General features: G+C 33.8%; 2 protein-coding genes across 2 annotated transcripts; one reads left to right on the top strand and one right to left on the bottom strand.

The window, feature by feature from the left end:
* Positions 1-4,864: 4,864 nt before the first annotated feature.
* On the top strand, positions 4,865-5,413 carry LOC147486672 (uncharacterized). Its single transcript, XM_086573813.1, has one exon. The coding sequence runs from the start codon at positions 4,865-4,867 to the stop codon at positions 5,411-5,413; it is 549 nt and encodes a 182-aa protein (XP_086429939.1).
* A 10,566-nt stretch (positions 5,414-15,979) lies between these two features.
* Positions 15,980-16,504, bottom strand: LOC147486671 (uncharacterized). The gene has a single exon (XM_086573812.1). It carries the CDS (start codon positions 16,502-16,504, stop codon positions 15,980-15,982), a length of 525 nt encoding a protein of 174 aa, XP_086429938.1.
* Between the last annotated feature and the right edge of the window lie 366 nt (positions 16,505-16,870).

Below are 16,870 nucleotides of genomic sequence, written 5' to 3'. Positions count from 1 at the left end.
CGTCACGTGTCAATGATTGCACAATATCAACGTCAAATCTTTCTTAGATAATGACAAAACAGTTTATACAGGCTTCCACAACATGCTACCATTGGATTGACTGGTCATCATGTTTAGTATATACAAAATGTAACGCAATAAACAGTCAACAATCAACGATCAACAATCAAAGGGTTGACTGGTCAACAGGTCAAGCCCAATAGTCCCAAACCGGTATTCATCCATATGGGTCCTGACGTACGCAAACTCGTACGTAAAACAATTCAACCCATGGTCCTAATCCAACTAACCAAAGCAAAACCAAAAACTAAGGCCAAAAATCAAAGCCCAAAACTCTAAACAACTTAAAGACTCAAATTGACCCACTTAAAGTCATATGGACCCAGCACAAAACAAAAATAGAAATCGGCCCAAAGCAACAAACTAAGTTATTCTAGCCCAAGCCCAACCAAAAAAAGAAACAGGATCGCCACCCCTCCTTCTTCCTCAACAGCTCACCCCTCCACCGGTCAGCCACCATCAACCACCCACATTTGGCCCCTCTAAACCTATCGGTTTTAACCCTCACCAAAAACCCAATCTTTCGATACTATCAAAACTCAAAACCCTCGCTGCTCCAAAACTCAATCGCGCCGCTATTAACGAGTCTTTGGAGCTTCAATAGCACCTCTGCCAACCCCAATCACCACCAAACGGTTGGGTTTTGATCCCCATCAAAAACCAAACCTTTGGGTATAATCAAAACCCAAAAATCCTCACTCCTCACAAATCGCGTTCGACGCCATTAACGCCTCCTTCAACCTTCAATAGCACCTACCCAATCAACCAACAACCAACATCAATCCCTTAATCCCCCGACATCAACCAACAGCCCAAAACAACAACATTATAAACATAATAAAGGTTCAAACAATATACAGGTCAATTTCTCTGTTCTCTGGGCTTGCATAGCCATTAACTTCTTCAGAGTTCCAATAGTTTCAATAATTTCAATAATTAAGAAAAACAATATATAACATTTAACTAGTTTAACAATTCGGCAGTATAAGAGAAATATCGAAAGAAGAATAAGCAGAACAAAAACGGAGCGGAAAAACTCTAACAGTAAAGTTTTTTTTTCGTTTCGGTGAAATAAAAAAAACATAACTACTCACCTCTCGTATTGCGAAAAAGAGTATAGAGAATATTACGCCAGACATCTGATCCCAAGATAGCTAAAATATGCATGAATCCGCCATTTCTCCTTTTTTTTCTTATAGTTAACTTGTTTAAGTAGTTCTAAACAAAAACTTATTTTTTTTAAAAATCCTAAATTTATCATAAACCATTCCATTCTAAAGAATTTATATTATGCTTAACATTTTAAAAACTTCCTATTTTACCAAATATCTCTATTCCTAACTATATAATATTTTTCTCTATTATAATTATATTTATTATATATTTTATATTAATATTTTGTTTCACTTTTATTTGAAAACTTTCCGAATATTAAAAATCTCCACAAAAACTTAAAATTCAAAACATTAAATTCCTTTAATCAAATTTTTGAAAATACTATCTTGTTTTCCCTCTTTTCTCTTTCTATCAAAAAGTCAAACCCACATTTAATAGCACGTTGACTAGAAAATAAATATCAAATTCTGAAATATTAAATATTGTTATAAAATAATGTAAAAATAATTGTGGTCTTACAGTTTTGAGTGAGGTTTTATAGGCAGTGACAGAAAGTGCAGCAAGGAGCTTTAAGTTTTTCTGTTCTTTTAAGATGAGTGGCAGCAAGGACCGATAAGTTTCGTTGTTTATAGCATTCTGGGACTCCATGTTGGTGTGTGTCTCAGATTTTATTTTCTGTTGTTGCTGGAGTCTGAGGTATATTTGCAGTGGAATACTTCTCTAGTTTCGGTCTATCTTTTTTCCATTCGTACTGACACATGACATGTATACTAAAATGGATCATTGTTAAGTACTTAAGTGTGTAAATGTATGTTTAGTATACTGCGTTTATCACCTGTTATGCATGGGATGTTAGTTGGGTTAGTGCCTATTTAAAATGTTTACTAGGACACTAACAATTTCGATTCATTGTGATAAGCTGTCCAATTTAGATTTCGCAGACGAAGATCAAAACAGCTAGAACCATCAATACTTGCAACACAAGCACAGAGACCGACAATACTGCAGTGTTAAGGCCTTGTTATTATTTTTGGGTTTACAGGGGATCACCTTCAGTAGATCAATTTGGATCCAACCAGAACAGGGAAATTAAATATTTTCGCTCAAAGTGATATATACTGCATATATATGCAGTGGCGTAGATGAAGTAAGATGCTACTAACTGATTTGCAGAGTATGATCACAAGAGAAGAGTAGTAAACGTGTCCAACAAGAACATAAGTTGAGATACTTGTCTCCCACTTTAACACTTGATGCCAATCCATTAGATTTGACTATCATTGACTGTTAGTCAAAATTTTCTATTTTCTTCTAATAAAATAATAATAATAATCATCTAAAATTTTCTATGTTGTGAAATAATGTCGAATATGCTTTTATTGGCCATCAAATATATGAATTAAAATTTTAAACACCCATACCATAGAGTGTGGTCATCAATTCATTCTTGTTAAATAGTATAATAGAAAAACTTTATTTTAAATAGCAAATTGCATACCAAATATAAATCACTGAGGGCATATTTGGCATTTTATCATAAGAGTTTTAGATTATATTTTTTTTATTGGAAGAAAATATAAAATTTGTACTAACGTCAATGAGAGTCAAATCTAATTGAGAGTAAAAGAAAATGAGAGTAAAGGATTATGTCTAATTCTCAATTATAAATGGGGGGGTGTAGTTACTAAAAGTGCCTAAATTGCATAATTAAATATCACGTCTTTCTCCTTGCCTCGTTCTCTTTTATATTTTGCTTCAGCTCTCAAGTTGCTGCACCAAATTGTGACTACCATTCTGGCTTTCTAAAAGGGCTACTCTTCTTTAAATCTCCGACTTCTCTAACTGCATTTTCGGGCTCTATTATGTGCCATGGCGATTAAGACTCGAGCCTTTATTCAAATCGCGCTGCTTTGTCCGAAGAAGGGTCGGGCGGGCCTGTTGAAAATTCATTGGGCTAGTCCAACGATCCTGATTTACGTAGTCGTTATTGATCACATTGGCGAAGTCATGTATTCTCCATTTCTCCTAACTCTGCTACAGTGTTACCGCAAACAAACAATAGTTGTTGGAAATGTTCTGGGTGTTTTGCTTATAAACTAATAAAAGCTAGCCATAGGAAATCTCGACCGATAGTTGCTTTGCTCTCCTTCAGTTAACTATAAAAATCTCAACGAGAGTTTATTTTATAGGACACAAGTACACAACTCACTAAGCCAAAGTAAATTGTACGATTTTTTTACCACGGATATTGTTGCATATCATGCAAAAGAAATAGAGAGAAGCAAAACTATGATGATTTTCCTAACGTTTAAACTTAAATTAAACAAATGTAGTAAGGCGAAAAAATTTCTTTGTCAGCCACGAGCATGAAAATATTATTGGGGGTATTATTAAAGTATCAGATGTGTTTTCTATTTTTTTTTACTTTTTAACGGTTGGTTGATTGCCTCTTCGAATTCTCCCCTAACAAAAGCATTTGAATTGAAGAACTTACAAATCAAGAACGACTTTACCACTTCCACATGGCGCTACTTCAGCAGTAGAACAGTTCAAGCTTTTTTTTCTTTCGATAAACAGAACAATTCCAGCTTGATTGGCAACCGATAATGCCAGCTTTGGTGCAACTGTTTTCTGTGCCTTTCTCTAAACTAAACTGGACATAGAATGAGTCCTCTGAAATTCTAAATTGAACTCTGTAGTCTGTACTGTTGGTAAAAGGCATGCCATAATGGCGAATACACCCTTCATTCCAGACTTGAGTTTACTTGACTACAAGGGCGGCAGATAGTACTGAGAAAGCTGACTGGAATTCTAACATAATCTGTTTTGGTTGGATTTCTCTGTGACCGCGACACATGAATAAAGCCAAGTGACTACGCGTTTTCACATTGACTAACCAAGTTGTGGTAATCAGAGGGCCGAAGTTAGACACTCATACTACGAAATCGCCATGCTTAAATGCAAGATTAATTAATGATGTTTCAAGTTTCAACTCAATGTTTGGCATTTGAATTGGCTCAATTTAATTTCGTTACCCATTAACTCGCAAGGTGCAAATGCTTTTTGAGAGGTTGGCACTTTGCACCATGAAATCATCAAGACGTTTGCACCATGAAATCTTTTTGATGCATATACGACAATGTGTTACATTTCCGCAAGTATCCTTGCACAAAATTCCTGGCATTCTTTCTTGATGAAATACTAATTGTTCGTTAATAGCTGTGATGGTTACAAATAAGTTATGTGATGGTTTCCACTTAAAATGTTTATGTGCATCGAAATACATTTACCATCAATAATTTTCAGTTAGCCAGTCGGTTTATGGGAGTCGACGGGATTACTTATTCAGCATTTCTAGCTAGTAACAACGCACTAATTTGAACTGAAATCATATGGTGAATTTAGAAGCATTTGTGCACATTAATTCATGATCCTAAATATTTATGTTAACAGTTAAAAAAGCTAATTAAGATATTGTACGTAAGGGTAGTGTCGTCATTTGATTCTAAAACTGTTGCATTGTTCTATACATGTCATTTGTCTTGAACCAAGCAAGTCTCTAATACATCAATTCTCAACTGAAACCTCCATACAACCGACCAGTTGACCATCTTCTACTTGTTCCTTCCCTTCTCTCTCTTTCTCTCTCACTGTCTGCTTTCTTATTCATGCAAATTGTAGCTTGAACATGGAGACTGAACCCCCATGTTTGGAAAAGTCCGACCAGAAGTCCTTGACCACTGATGATGACGAGGGTCCAACCTATGTTAGGTCATATGAATGTACCTTCTGTAAGAGAGGGTTCTCTAATGCACAAGCCCTAGGTGGTCACATGAACATCCATAGAAAAGATAGAGCCAAGCTCAAGCAACCCTCTAATCATAACAAATTCACTTTTTTGAACATCACCAAGAAGAATCTGTCCTATCCTTCAATCTCTTCCATCGAAAACAAATCAGAAAAGGAGTATACTGAAAACAGATGGCCTTGGATTATTCCAGAAGAAGAGGATGATGTTGCTAAAGGCGAAAGTAATGTAGGAGAACTTAGGCAGCTGCAGTTATTTGTTGAATCACCATCAAGCAGTGAAGACCGAAAATTGAAAAGACGTGGTGGATGTGAAGAGAGGATGACACAGTTAAGCCATGGTTCAGGAAAGATGGATTTGGATCTCGAGCTCAGGTTGGGGCCTGAGCCGCTTGATAGGAATACGATCGGTACAATAGAATTTTTCTGATTGTCTGTTTCATGTACTTCATGTATGTTCATATACTAGATCTTTTTTTCATCAGTGATTGTGCCTATACAAGTTTGAAAAGTGAGTATTGCATCTGAATATTGTTATTATTTGCTTTAATTTTCATGTGTATATTTCTGTATAAATGGGAAGAAATTATAGTGATTGACAAGGATTTCTTAATATAAACTTAATGCACCCTATCGTTTACTGTAAATTCTTTTTATCATCAAGTTTATCGTTTATTTTCTCAAATTAAAGTTGCACTTGAGAGGCCTAAGCTAGCTAGCATGCTTTATACAATTTTAATTTACAGTTAATCATGTGAGTGTTCTTAGTTAAATTTCACGTCTTGCAATAAAAGAGCGGATATTGAATTACACATTCTAAGATAACACTTAATGACGTAATTTACTCCAATTAGTCCTCATCCTTGTTTTAGGGTTACTATGTTAAGTTCATGCTTAGAAGTAAGCTTGAGGCTAAAATAATATAATCTAAGTTTGTACTTTAATCCGAAACATATGCTTAATTCTGTGCAAATGTATGTGATCATTTTATTAACTATTACTCAGCTATATATGTCACTAGTTTTCAGTAGGAATTGGCTTAGAGAACTAGGGATACTCAATATATAGAACTAGGGATATATAGCTTACTATAGCGGCCATCATCCACATTTTTCTTTATGCATGTATTTGTTTCTTTTGCTTGGAGAGGCTTACATATATGATATATCTTCCTTAACCTTCCTTTATATCTTTTCATGACGTACGTACAACAATAGAAACTCAACTTGTTGTCAGTTACAAACTTTGTCAGTACTGTTAGAACAAGTCTTCATAAATTTCCTATTTTTGCTAAGGTCAATCACGTACTCCCCTTTTGATGCTAGGCATAATTGATTGCGTTGTGGGCACTTGTAGTAGCAATGTAAATTGTAGCTTGTAGAGTACTTTCAATGCATGTGACCACCCTACTCAATATTATATTGAAGATGCATGAGGTTTTCCGGAAGGTCGCAATAAGATGAGAAGTGCTATTTATATTTATGAATGGTAATTACATGTCCAATTAATATTTGTTCTCTAATTAGAGGCGGTAAGATTAAACACAAGCTTGCCAGCCGGAGGGGTGGATTGTTGTCATTTCAAGGTAGAACAGTGTTGATTAAGTTGGCAGTATTCAGGTCTACAATATGAGTGTTTTCAAATAGCCCATGGGAATAATAAAAGAATGTAAAGCTTTAATGAGAAACTTTCTATGGTGAAATCCTATGGAGAGTAAGAAAATTAAATCACAGCTGTTTGGGAAAAAGTTTGCAAACCTTATGATGAGGGAGGGCTAGGAATTAGAAGGCTGAGAGGTGAATTTGCCACTCTTAATGAAGCTTGCTTGGCAAATCCTCACAGGTAAAGATGAGTTTGCTTATTTCATGCGGCAAAAGTACTTCAGTCGTGTTGGTGATTTTATAAGGTATATATCATGCCAACATTACTATTGGAGGTGGAATTAAATGGGCTTTGGGTGAGGTGTTGGAGAGAACCGAATGGATCCTTGGTGATGGGAGATCGGTCAGTTTGTGGCGGGACAAATGGTTGGGCACCCACTCACTGCAACATCAGTTACACCTACCTCCTGGGGCTTTGAAAGGTCTCAAAATAAAGGTTGATGATCTTATCGTAAATGGCCAGTGGTCTATTCCACAATTAGTTCATAATATTTTTATGCAGGTGGGGATGCATGGGATCCAACTACCAACTCTAAAATTGCAAATTAAGAGCATATTATAGAATTTGGAAACCCGACCTCAAGGGAGAATTCTCAGTTTTGTCTGCTTTTGAAAAGATAAGACGGAAAATGCCGAAGGTAACTATTTGGAACAAATTCATTCACCCTAGGACCTCGGCTATTGGTTGGAAGCTAGTTCAGAAATATGTTGCTACTGATGACATAGCTAATTTTGGGGGTGTCTTTCGCATGGTGAGGACCTGGAACATCTTCTCTGCCATTGTATCTTTGCAAAAACTTATGGAAATGGGTGGCTAGGCATTTTTCCTTCAGTTGCAACTTTCGGAATATGCAAGAGGCAGTGGATCTGGGAAAGCGATGTAGTTCTTATATATGTTAAGCACCTTTGGTTGTTCGCAATAGTTGGAGGCATGGTTACTCTATGGAAGCATAGGAACCTGCTAATTGTTGTTTAGGACTAGAAGATCGAACAACTTCAAGTGGTGTCAGAAGCAAATCATAAATTCAGTGCAACAATTAAGTTTTTTATTGAAAGGTACGATGAAGAACTCTATTCGAAACCTTGTAGTTATTAAAAACTAGAATGTTCCTTGTAAGCCCAATAATGCTCTATTGATCAAAGAATGCAAATGGTGCCTCCCCCCACCTGGTTATACGAAAGCAAATTGTGAGGGAGCGGCAAATGGCAATTTTTTGTCCTACTGGGATAGTTGCAACCTTTAGAGATGATAGAGGAGACTTCCGATTAGTCATGTGGAAAAAAATTGGTGTGAATACCAATTATTTGGCTGAAGTGCTTGCAATTTTGGAAGCTTTGGAAGTAGCTAACCTTGGAGTGCAAATGGGTAGATATCTTAATAGAGTCTGATTCCTCGGTTGCGATTAATTAAGGCTTTTAGGACTGGTAAGTTGCCTTGGTGGCTAACACAAAAGTGGGACAACATTAAGGAAAAGGTAGTTAATTGTATCTTCACCACCACATGGAGAGAAGCTAAGCCAATTTCTCAACTAATCTTGCAACAAACAAAGCGACTACAATACCGTCTACCCAGACCTATCTGTTTGAAGGAAGGCTAGCTTGGATGTTCAAGTGGGAATCTCCTCACTTAGCATATTTTTGGTTTGTGAACTAGAGGTAGTGCACATGATCGGTAATGGTATGGAAGATCTACCTAGTAGGGAAGTCATATCCATTACAATGATGCAGTCCTCTCTATATAGGTTTTTCCCTTTTATGTTGTTTTTCTCATCTTACTTTCTCCTTCACCTATCATGTAACTTTTCTCGTTCTTATTAATAAAATTTCAAGCTCACTTAGGAAAAAAAAAGGCGGTAAGATGGATCTCTCCTTTCTTTGAAGAATTGTACGTTTCTAATTGAAACTCCCTACAAATATCATAATCTTAATTAAGGAGGTTTGTATTTTTAATTTCTTGATATTGTATGTATTAAACGACCCATAGGGGCAAAGGAGTCTGCCTTAACCCCAAATTAAGCTTATTGAAAAATATATATATAATATGTACGACTCGCAATTCAATTGCAGATCGAGAGCAGCTTAGTTATGATATATATATTCTCCTCACTAGCTTTTTGAACTCGTCCTACAAACGGGTGCCGTTATATTAAATTATTTTGAAAATATTTGCAATTATACAAAGCTATGAGATATGAATATTATATTGATAACTCATCCAAATTTCTTGTAATGTGAAATCCCCACTCTCTATGAAAAGAAAGAATTCACCCTTCGACTTTTTTTTGTTGTTTAATAAGTTTTGTGTGAATGTCCAATGATGCGAAGATCGTATTGAAGTTACTTGAATAGTAAGACATTTCCAATCATACGATCGAAAAGAGATATTATAAATATTATTTAAATGCAAAACTATACCTAGCGAGACATTCTCACTACATATAATACAACTATGTTTTGATCAAGCTTAATTAATTAGTTTAATATAATGCATTTGTATTCAGTTTTCGATTTCCGATTAATTATTTTTTAAGGTTAGGTCAATACATTTACATCCAGCTTTCAAGTTCCCGTTAATTATTATTTGAGGTTAGTTATCAATGACAGTTGCATCCAGTTTCTGATTTTCCATTAATTATTCTTTGAGATTAATTCAATGCATTTGCATCCAATTTTAGATTTCTCGTTAATTATTATTTGAGATTAGTTCAATAAAGTTGCATCCAATTTCCGATTCCCCGTTAATTATTCTTTGAAGTTAGTTCCAGTTTCCGATTTCCCATTAATTATTCAATGAGGTTAGTTCAATGCATTTGCATCCAATTTTCGATTTTTCGTTAATTATTTTTTAAGGTTAGTTCAATGCATTTGCATCGAGTTTCCGATTTCCGGTTAATTATTCTTTGAAGTTAGTTCAATATTTCCGTATTCTTTGAGGTTAGTACAATGCATTGATTTCTTGTTAATTATTATTTGAGCTTAATTTAATGGAGTTGCATCCAGCTTTTGATTTCTTGTTAATTATTCTAGTTAGTTTAAGAGTTAATGACTATTTAGTACCACGAACTTTCACATTTTTTTCTAAATGGTACCCGAACTTTGTTTCTCGCCTATTCGTACTACGAAGTTTCAATTTAGTACCTCAGTTAATTTTCCATCCAATTCCGTCCAATTTCACTAACGGCGTTAACACTATTCACGTGAACAGTTTTTTCACTATTCATGTGAACAATTTTTTTTTTTAAGAATCTTTAATCAATCTAAAAAATGATTTCTTTTAAAAAAAAAAAAAAAAAAAACACTATTCGCGTGAACATTTTTTTTTTTTTTTTTTTGTGATTGATTAAAGATTATTACAAAAAAAAAAACACACACTGTTCACGTGAATAGTGTTTTTTATTATTTTTCATTAAAGTAAAGAATTAATTTTTAAGATTGATTAAAGATTCTTAAAAAAAAAAGTGTTCACGTGAATATTGTTTTTTGTTTTTTCAAAATTTGAATTTTTGAAAAAACACTATTCACATGAATAGTATTGTGTGAATAGTGCTAACGCCGTTAGTGAAATTGGATGGAAAATTAACTGATGTACTAAATTGAAATTGAAACTTCGTAGTACGAATAGGCGAGAAACAAAGTTCGGGTACCATTTAGGAAAAAAAACGAAAGTTCGTGGTACTAAATAGTCATAAACTCTTAGTTCAATGCAGTTGCACTAAATTTTGATTTCTTGCTAATTTGAGGTTAGTTAAATGCATTTACATCCAGTTTCCGATTTCTCATTTTAATTATTATTTAAGGTTAGTTTAACATAGTTGCATCCAATTCAATTTCTAATTTCTCATTAATTATGTTATGAGGTTAGTTCATTGTAGTTTCATCTAGTTTTAATTTTCTGTTAATTATTTTTTGGGGTTAGTTCAATGCATTTGCATTAAGTTTTCAAATTTCTCTTAATTATTCTTTGAGATTAGTTGACAGTTGCATCCAGTTTACGATTTCTAATTAAGCCTAGTTAAATTCAATTGCATCTAGTTCCTGATTTTTCTTTAATTATTTTTTAAGGTTAATTAAATGCATTTGCATCCAGTTTCCAATTTCCAATTTAAATTATTCATTGAGGTTAGTTCAATGCGGTTGCATATATTTTATGATTTCATATTAATTATTCTTTGGGGTTAGTTCAATGTATTTGCATCCAATTTTCAATTTTCCATTAATTATTTTTTGAGGTTAGTTTAATGCAATTGCATCCAGATTTCAGTTAATTATTCTTTGAAGTTAGTTCAATGCATTTGCATCCAGTTTTATATTTGTCGTTAATTATTTTTTAAGGTTACTTCAATTCAATGCATTTGCATCCAGTTTACATAATATGTTTAATTATTAAGGGAAAAAAATGCATAATTGCCTACCAAAGAGTGACAAATGGTCGGTGGATTATATTAGGTTTTGGTTTTCGACTAGACTGAAATAATGATCACACAGAAATATGAAATAAGATATGCTATAATTATAAAGTGATAATGGGAAAAAAAAAATCCCTATTTGATGTGAAAGTGCATTGTTTTGTAAGATGAAGCTATGTTATAAGTAACTTTATTTTAGCAAAAAAACAAACACAAAAGCTATAGGCATAGTTGCCATTAAATTTGTTTGCTATGCAGGGTATTGGTTGGATAAATAAATCTCAAATGCTTGTAAGTATCATTTTGAAACTTCAGAATTGCCAAAGTGTCAACCTACAACTTTTGAAAAAAGCACCAGCTAGTAATCAAGCATAAAGCTAGATTAATTGCTGTTACATGTCTAAAAACTACATAGTTAATGCATTCCAATTAGACAAAAGGAGTCTAACAACAATTTAAATACAGAACTATACTTGTGAAGACGTTCTCATCACATATTACATATCTATCATTCTCAACTTCTTATGTGCACAGTTTAATTGAATTTTTTTACTTCAAGTTTCCGGTTTCTGCAATAGTCACTTTTATAGTGTTTCCACAAAAAATGTCATAAAAACAAATATTGAATATAATTCACATCCTTGTCGCTATAGGCCATAGGCCATGATTCATAACTTCGAAGAGCTTTTCTTGAAACTTAATCTGTCAAATATCATTAATATCATAATAAGATGGTTTGGGTATTCTGCCCATTTGAAATCAGCAATAATAACCTTTCAATTGTGAACTTGTCAATTTGAATCAACAAATGGTAAGTTTTGTAAGGTCAAGGCTTTAGAAAAGTTTTGTACAATCCATGGCCAATAATGTTCAATCACTCAATTTTTATAATCAGCTAAGGATAGGGAATGAGATGAAATCTTAGACATAATGTACAATTGTATCTTTAATATCTACTGAATCACTTATTAATCAGATTTTGATCACTTCACTTGTAGTTATTGTCCTAACCAATATTGTAATGATGCCTTGGATTTTACTTGTGGAAATTAAATCATATAAGAGCTAATTAAAATGAAGATAGGCTACTGGTTTTCATGCCATACTGCTAACTGGACCATTACTTTTATGTTTGGTCACTTGCAGTATTACAACCAAGAACAAGTTATCTTCATCCCGCAACAAAATTATCTAGCTATTAAAGTATAAAATAATATAATAAAGATTGAAACACGGAGGAAGAAAACCTCATTCCATGGCATTTATAGTGTTTGGCACTCAAATTCGTCTAAATCCGGCCGTTACAATCAGTCTAAACAAAATATAACTAAACCACCTCCCCAAAAATAAAAGTCGACAGTTGTGCAAAGACATGAATTGATAATGAACACAAATGGAAGAATTACAAGAAACTATATTGGCAAACTAAGGATGTAATGTGTAGAATAATTACCCTTGAATCAGGGCTCTCATTCACGCTAATAATAAAAAAAATTGTGAAGAATCAGGGATCTCATTCACACTAAAATTATATTTACTTACTTGTAGAACTGCACATCCCATGCAAGATTATTATCCATCTGAATTTCATACATGTATCCAGCTTCATGCTTAGTTATGCTTAGTTCGGAAGTGAGAGGCAATATCTATCTAAAAAGTCATGCGAAATTCCATTCAATTTTTTTACCAAAAAAAGATGAAAAGAAACAAAAAAGAATGTTGCTTCATCCATCTATTTTGTTTCTCAATTGAATATTCAAATGCCTTCCTTAACCAACAACTCACACTCACTGAGCTAAGCACCATAGCTTCCCACGGCTACTTTGCAAATCTAACTCCAAGTTAAATAGCTGGTTACATTGATGTAGCAACCATAACAATGTTGGGATTACTTTAATTCTCATCTTTCACATGCTAATCTATTATTGATAAAACAAAGGAATTAAAAGAAAAGTACCTTCAAAGCCGGAATTGGAGATTGACAGTAAAGAGAAACTTTCCAAAGCTGAATCCAAATCACTTAGTCTTCTTTCTAGTAGTATTCACCACACAACACAACACAAAACACTTTTGCCTCTCTCCTACTTTTAGTTGTACTTTTCCTGGAAAGACTAATGGTCCTTTCACCAAAAAGTCATTCTCTTAGAGAAAACTTTGAGAATACGTAAGTGTGTAGTGGGATCTACTTAGGATTCCAAGTCTTATCTTAAGAGGACAAGTCATTGTCATACAAGTACTTGTACTTGATATATTAAAACACTTTTAATATATATCTCTTTAATATGGAAAGTGCCTATTAACAAATCCATATTTACAATAAGGCCCCTAAAACTTTCAAGAAAGTCCTTTCCTACCATTAATTATATCTAAATCCCTCCACCTTACTTGTATTCACAATTAGACTATTGGGAATTTGTTCTTCACTGTCACACTCATGTCTAATTAACCCAATGTGACATTTAACATCAATTGAGCATTAAGAAACTATTTCTTATACCGGCCGGGTTTGAGCTCAATTAGTTATGTCACAATTTCCTAATACATAACTCCGTAGAGTGGTGGATTATTTTTAGAATTCGTGATTCAAGACGTCCTACATTCATTACCCAAAACATCAAGTCTATTCTATGAATAGACATTACTTTTTAACGTTTCAAAGTAATAAATTTGAGACACAATGAATTTTCATAATTCCTCAAGTCTAGGGATTAATCGGTAGAGTGAGATTTGCACACTAATCTTAACATCAAATTTATAGTGTGTTATCACTTTGATCCCCTCAGTGTCAGTCATGTGACTACACCAATATACAAACTTAGAGTCATACTCAAATGATTGAGATATCATCATCCTATCATATAGCAGTTATGTATATTGCAGTCTTATAAGTGAAGCGTCTGACTTCACCCCTAACTATGAGCATTCTAGGTAAATAGATACAACCAAATCTCCCGCACATGACTCTTCATATGCTTGATTGTTCTAATTCTTTTACCTATGGAACTTATGGTTTCATCATATGATATGAGTTCACCCATAAGCATAATAATAAGATGCGTGTATTTAATTAAACATCATCATGTATAATCAATAAATGTTCATTGGCTTTGTAAAGGCCAAATATCCCAACAATCTCCCACTAGCCTTCAAAGCCATATAACGACCATTCTAAAACCTATAATATTTATATAAGGATCTGCACATACATATATACCAATATATATAGTATTTGGTCCTCATAGACTATATCATTCATAATGAATAGTGTATCATATACATATGAGACCAATAACATAGCCATCTTACCTTCAACCTTCTTGTAAAACACAAGGTCCTTCCTTACATTAATCAAAACCAAACGATTTGATTATTTGATCAAAGTTTACATTCTAACTCCTTAAAGCTTGTAGGAACTATAAAGCCTCCAGGTTCTAAAATGCGGTCTTTACATCCATTTGCCAAATCACATAGTCATAATGAGCAGCAATCACTAGAAGGACTCAATGGACTTTTCATGGCTACTGGCAAAAAAGTTCTCTCATAATCGATACCCTCTTTTGAGTAAACATTTTCTCAACCAGTCTCGCATTAAAAGTCTCTACCTTTCTAATAGCTTCTCTTTAACTTTTGAATAACTACTTATTCTTAATATGCTTAATATTTGGCAAAGGATCAACAAGTTCCCAGACATTGTTGGAATATAAGGGCTCCATTTCTCATCTCATTGATTCAAGCCATTTACTCAAATCAATGTCAAAAATTACTTCTTCGTAGTTTATAGGATCTACATCCTTGTCATCTGATATAACATATAAAGTTTCCCTTAATAATAGGGTTACTTTTCTTGAAGACTAATTGTCATCCCACTACGACGAAGTACCAGAGTAGGTTTAGATAAACTCTGAACTTTACATGGAAGTTTTATCTAAATTATAAATTAATCTATATTGAACATAAATAGAAATATCTGCTGACATTTCTAAGGCTTATCTCCAAAAAGATACAGGGAGAGTTTGAATAACTCACCATAGTCTAAACCATACCCCATAAGGTTATTTTCCTTCTTTCTGCAATCTCTTTTTGTTGTGGAGTTCTCGGTGCACTTAATTGAAACAAAATCATATTTTGCATTAAGTTAATTACCTTTTGTTTTCACATTTATAGGCTCATGTACTAACTCCATTAACTATGTAGCTCTTGACCCTTTACTTTAAAAGATCTTTTAGTCATCACTCCTTCTAAATAAGATTACAGGTTGAAGAAGATTATAAAGGGAGTGAACTTAAAATCCCATCTTTCACCCATGCTATCAATCTTATTCAGATTGATATGACCAAGTTTTAGTGCCACAAGTTTGTTAGATTATCTGAAGAAAATACCCGCTTTTGAGGTAATAACATATGATGAATTACTAATATCAAAATCATTTATTTCTAGCATAGAAGAAAGTAAATAAAGACCATTTTCCAAAAAACCAGAGGCAATAATCTTTTTATTTAATCTGATTACAACTTTTGAATCAAATGAAATAGAATATTATATTCTGACTTATAAAGTGTTGAAACAGAAACCAAATTTCTCCTTATCCCTGGAACATAAAAATAGTCTTCTAAAACTAACATTTTCTTTTCTAATGATAAACAATAAACTCATATTGATACTGTAACAACATTTTCCTCTGTCCCTAGTGCCTGGTACACCTTTTCTTCATTCATCATTCTTTTCCGCTGAAACTCCTGTAATATTTTACAAAAGTAGTTAGTGGCCTCTTATTCCACTTAATAGGTGTCAGAAGGAAAAACCAACTCTTTGGTTTTAAGAATAAAGGATTTCATACATTCTTTTTGTTTTTGTTTTATAGCCAGATACTCTCTACAGTTCCGCTTCCAATGACCAGGCTTTTCACAATGGTAACAATTACCTTTTGCTTTAGCCCCTGAATTCTTCTCCACTCCCCCTTTTTGCCCCAAGGGAAAACTTTTTACCCTTTTTCCACTTGCTTTTGCCTTTCAACTTAGGCTTGGAAACACCAACATTTTCTGAGACCATTACACTTGGTTTAACCTTAACTAAGTCTTTAGCCTGCTGCAAAGAGTTCATTAACTCTGGCAGTGTCAGATCCATATTGTTCATGTTGTAGTTCAACTTGAACTGATTAAATGAAACTGGCAAAGACTGAAGAATAGCATCAACCTGAGAATTGGCATCTATTTCAATGCCTAAGATCTCCAACTCATTGACATAGCCAATCATCTTAAGGATATGCTCCCTAACTTGAGTCCCATCATCTATTTTTGTATTCATCAGGTTTCCCATTGCAATCTGACGTTTAGTGCGATTTTGTTCGCCAAACATCTCTTGCAAATTGCTCATGATCTCAATAGCTGTACCAAAATTTTGGTGTTGGTGCTGGAGTACGTTTGACATGGATGCCAGGAGATAACACTTGGACATCTCATTGGCCTTTTGCCATTTTTTGTACTCATCTTTCAGCCTTACATTAGCATTGTCTGCTGGTTCGGGGGGGGGGGGCGGGGTGTTGGGCAAGGGGTAGTGAGAACGAATTTGTAACTTTCAGCATGCAAGATAATGTTAATGTTATGCTTCTAGTTCACATAATTAGGACCAGTTAACTTGTTCTCTTTCAAGATAGATGCTAAGGGACTGAAATTTGATTGAGGCATATCTGGAATATTTACATATACACAAAAATTATTATAATTCATTTAATATTGATTTTGGGAATTTAATAAACCAATTTCCCGCTTATATAATAAAAATACAACACCCTCAATATTGTATCATTAAGACAAATATAAG

The sequence above is a fragment of the Coptis chinensis genome, chromosome 7, assembly GCF_015680905.1.
Source record: "Coptis chinensis isolate HL-2020 chromosome 7, ASM1568090v1, whole genome shotgun sequence".
In the NCBI taxonomy this organism is placed as follows: Eukaryota; Viridiplantae; Streptophyta; class Magnoliopsida; order Ranunculales; family Ranunculaceae; genus Coptis; species Coptis chinensis.
This window is presented reverse-complemented; position numbering and strand designations above follow the sequence as displayed.

Bases quoted from the DNA above. Each gene is read 5' to 3' on its own strand.
- LOC147486672 (XM_086573813.1), top strand. From the start codon at position 4,865: ATGGAGACTGAACCCCCATGTTTGGAAAAGTCCGACCAGAAGTCCTTG.
- LOC147486671 (XM_086573812.1), bottom strand. From the start codon at position 16,504: ATGTCCAAGTGTTATCTCCTGGCATCCATGTCAAACGTACTCCAGCAC.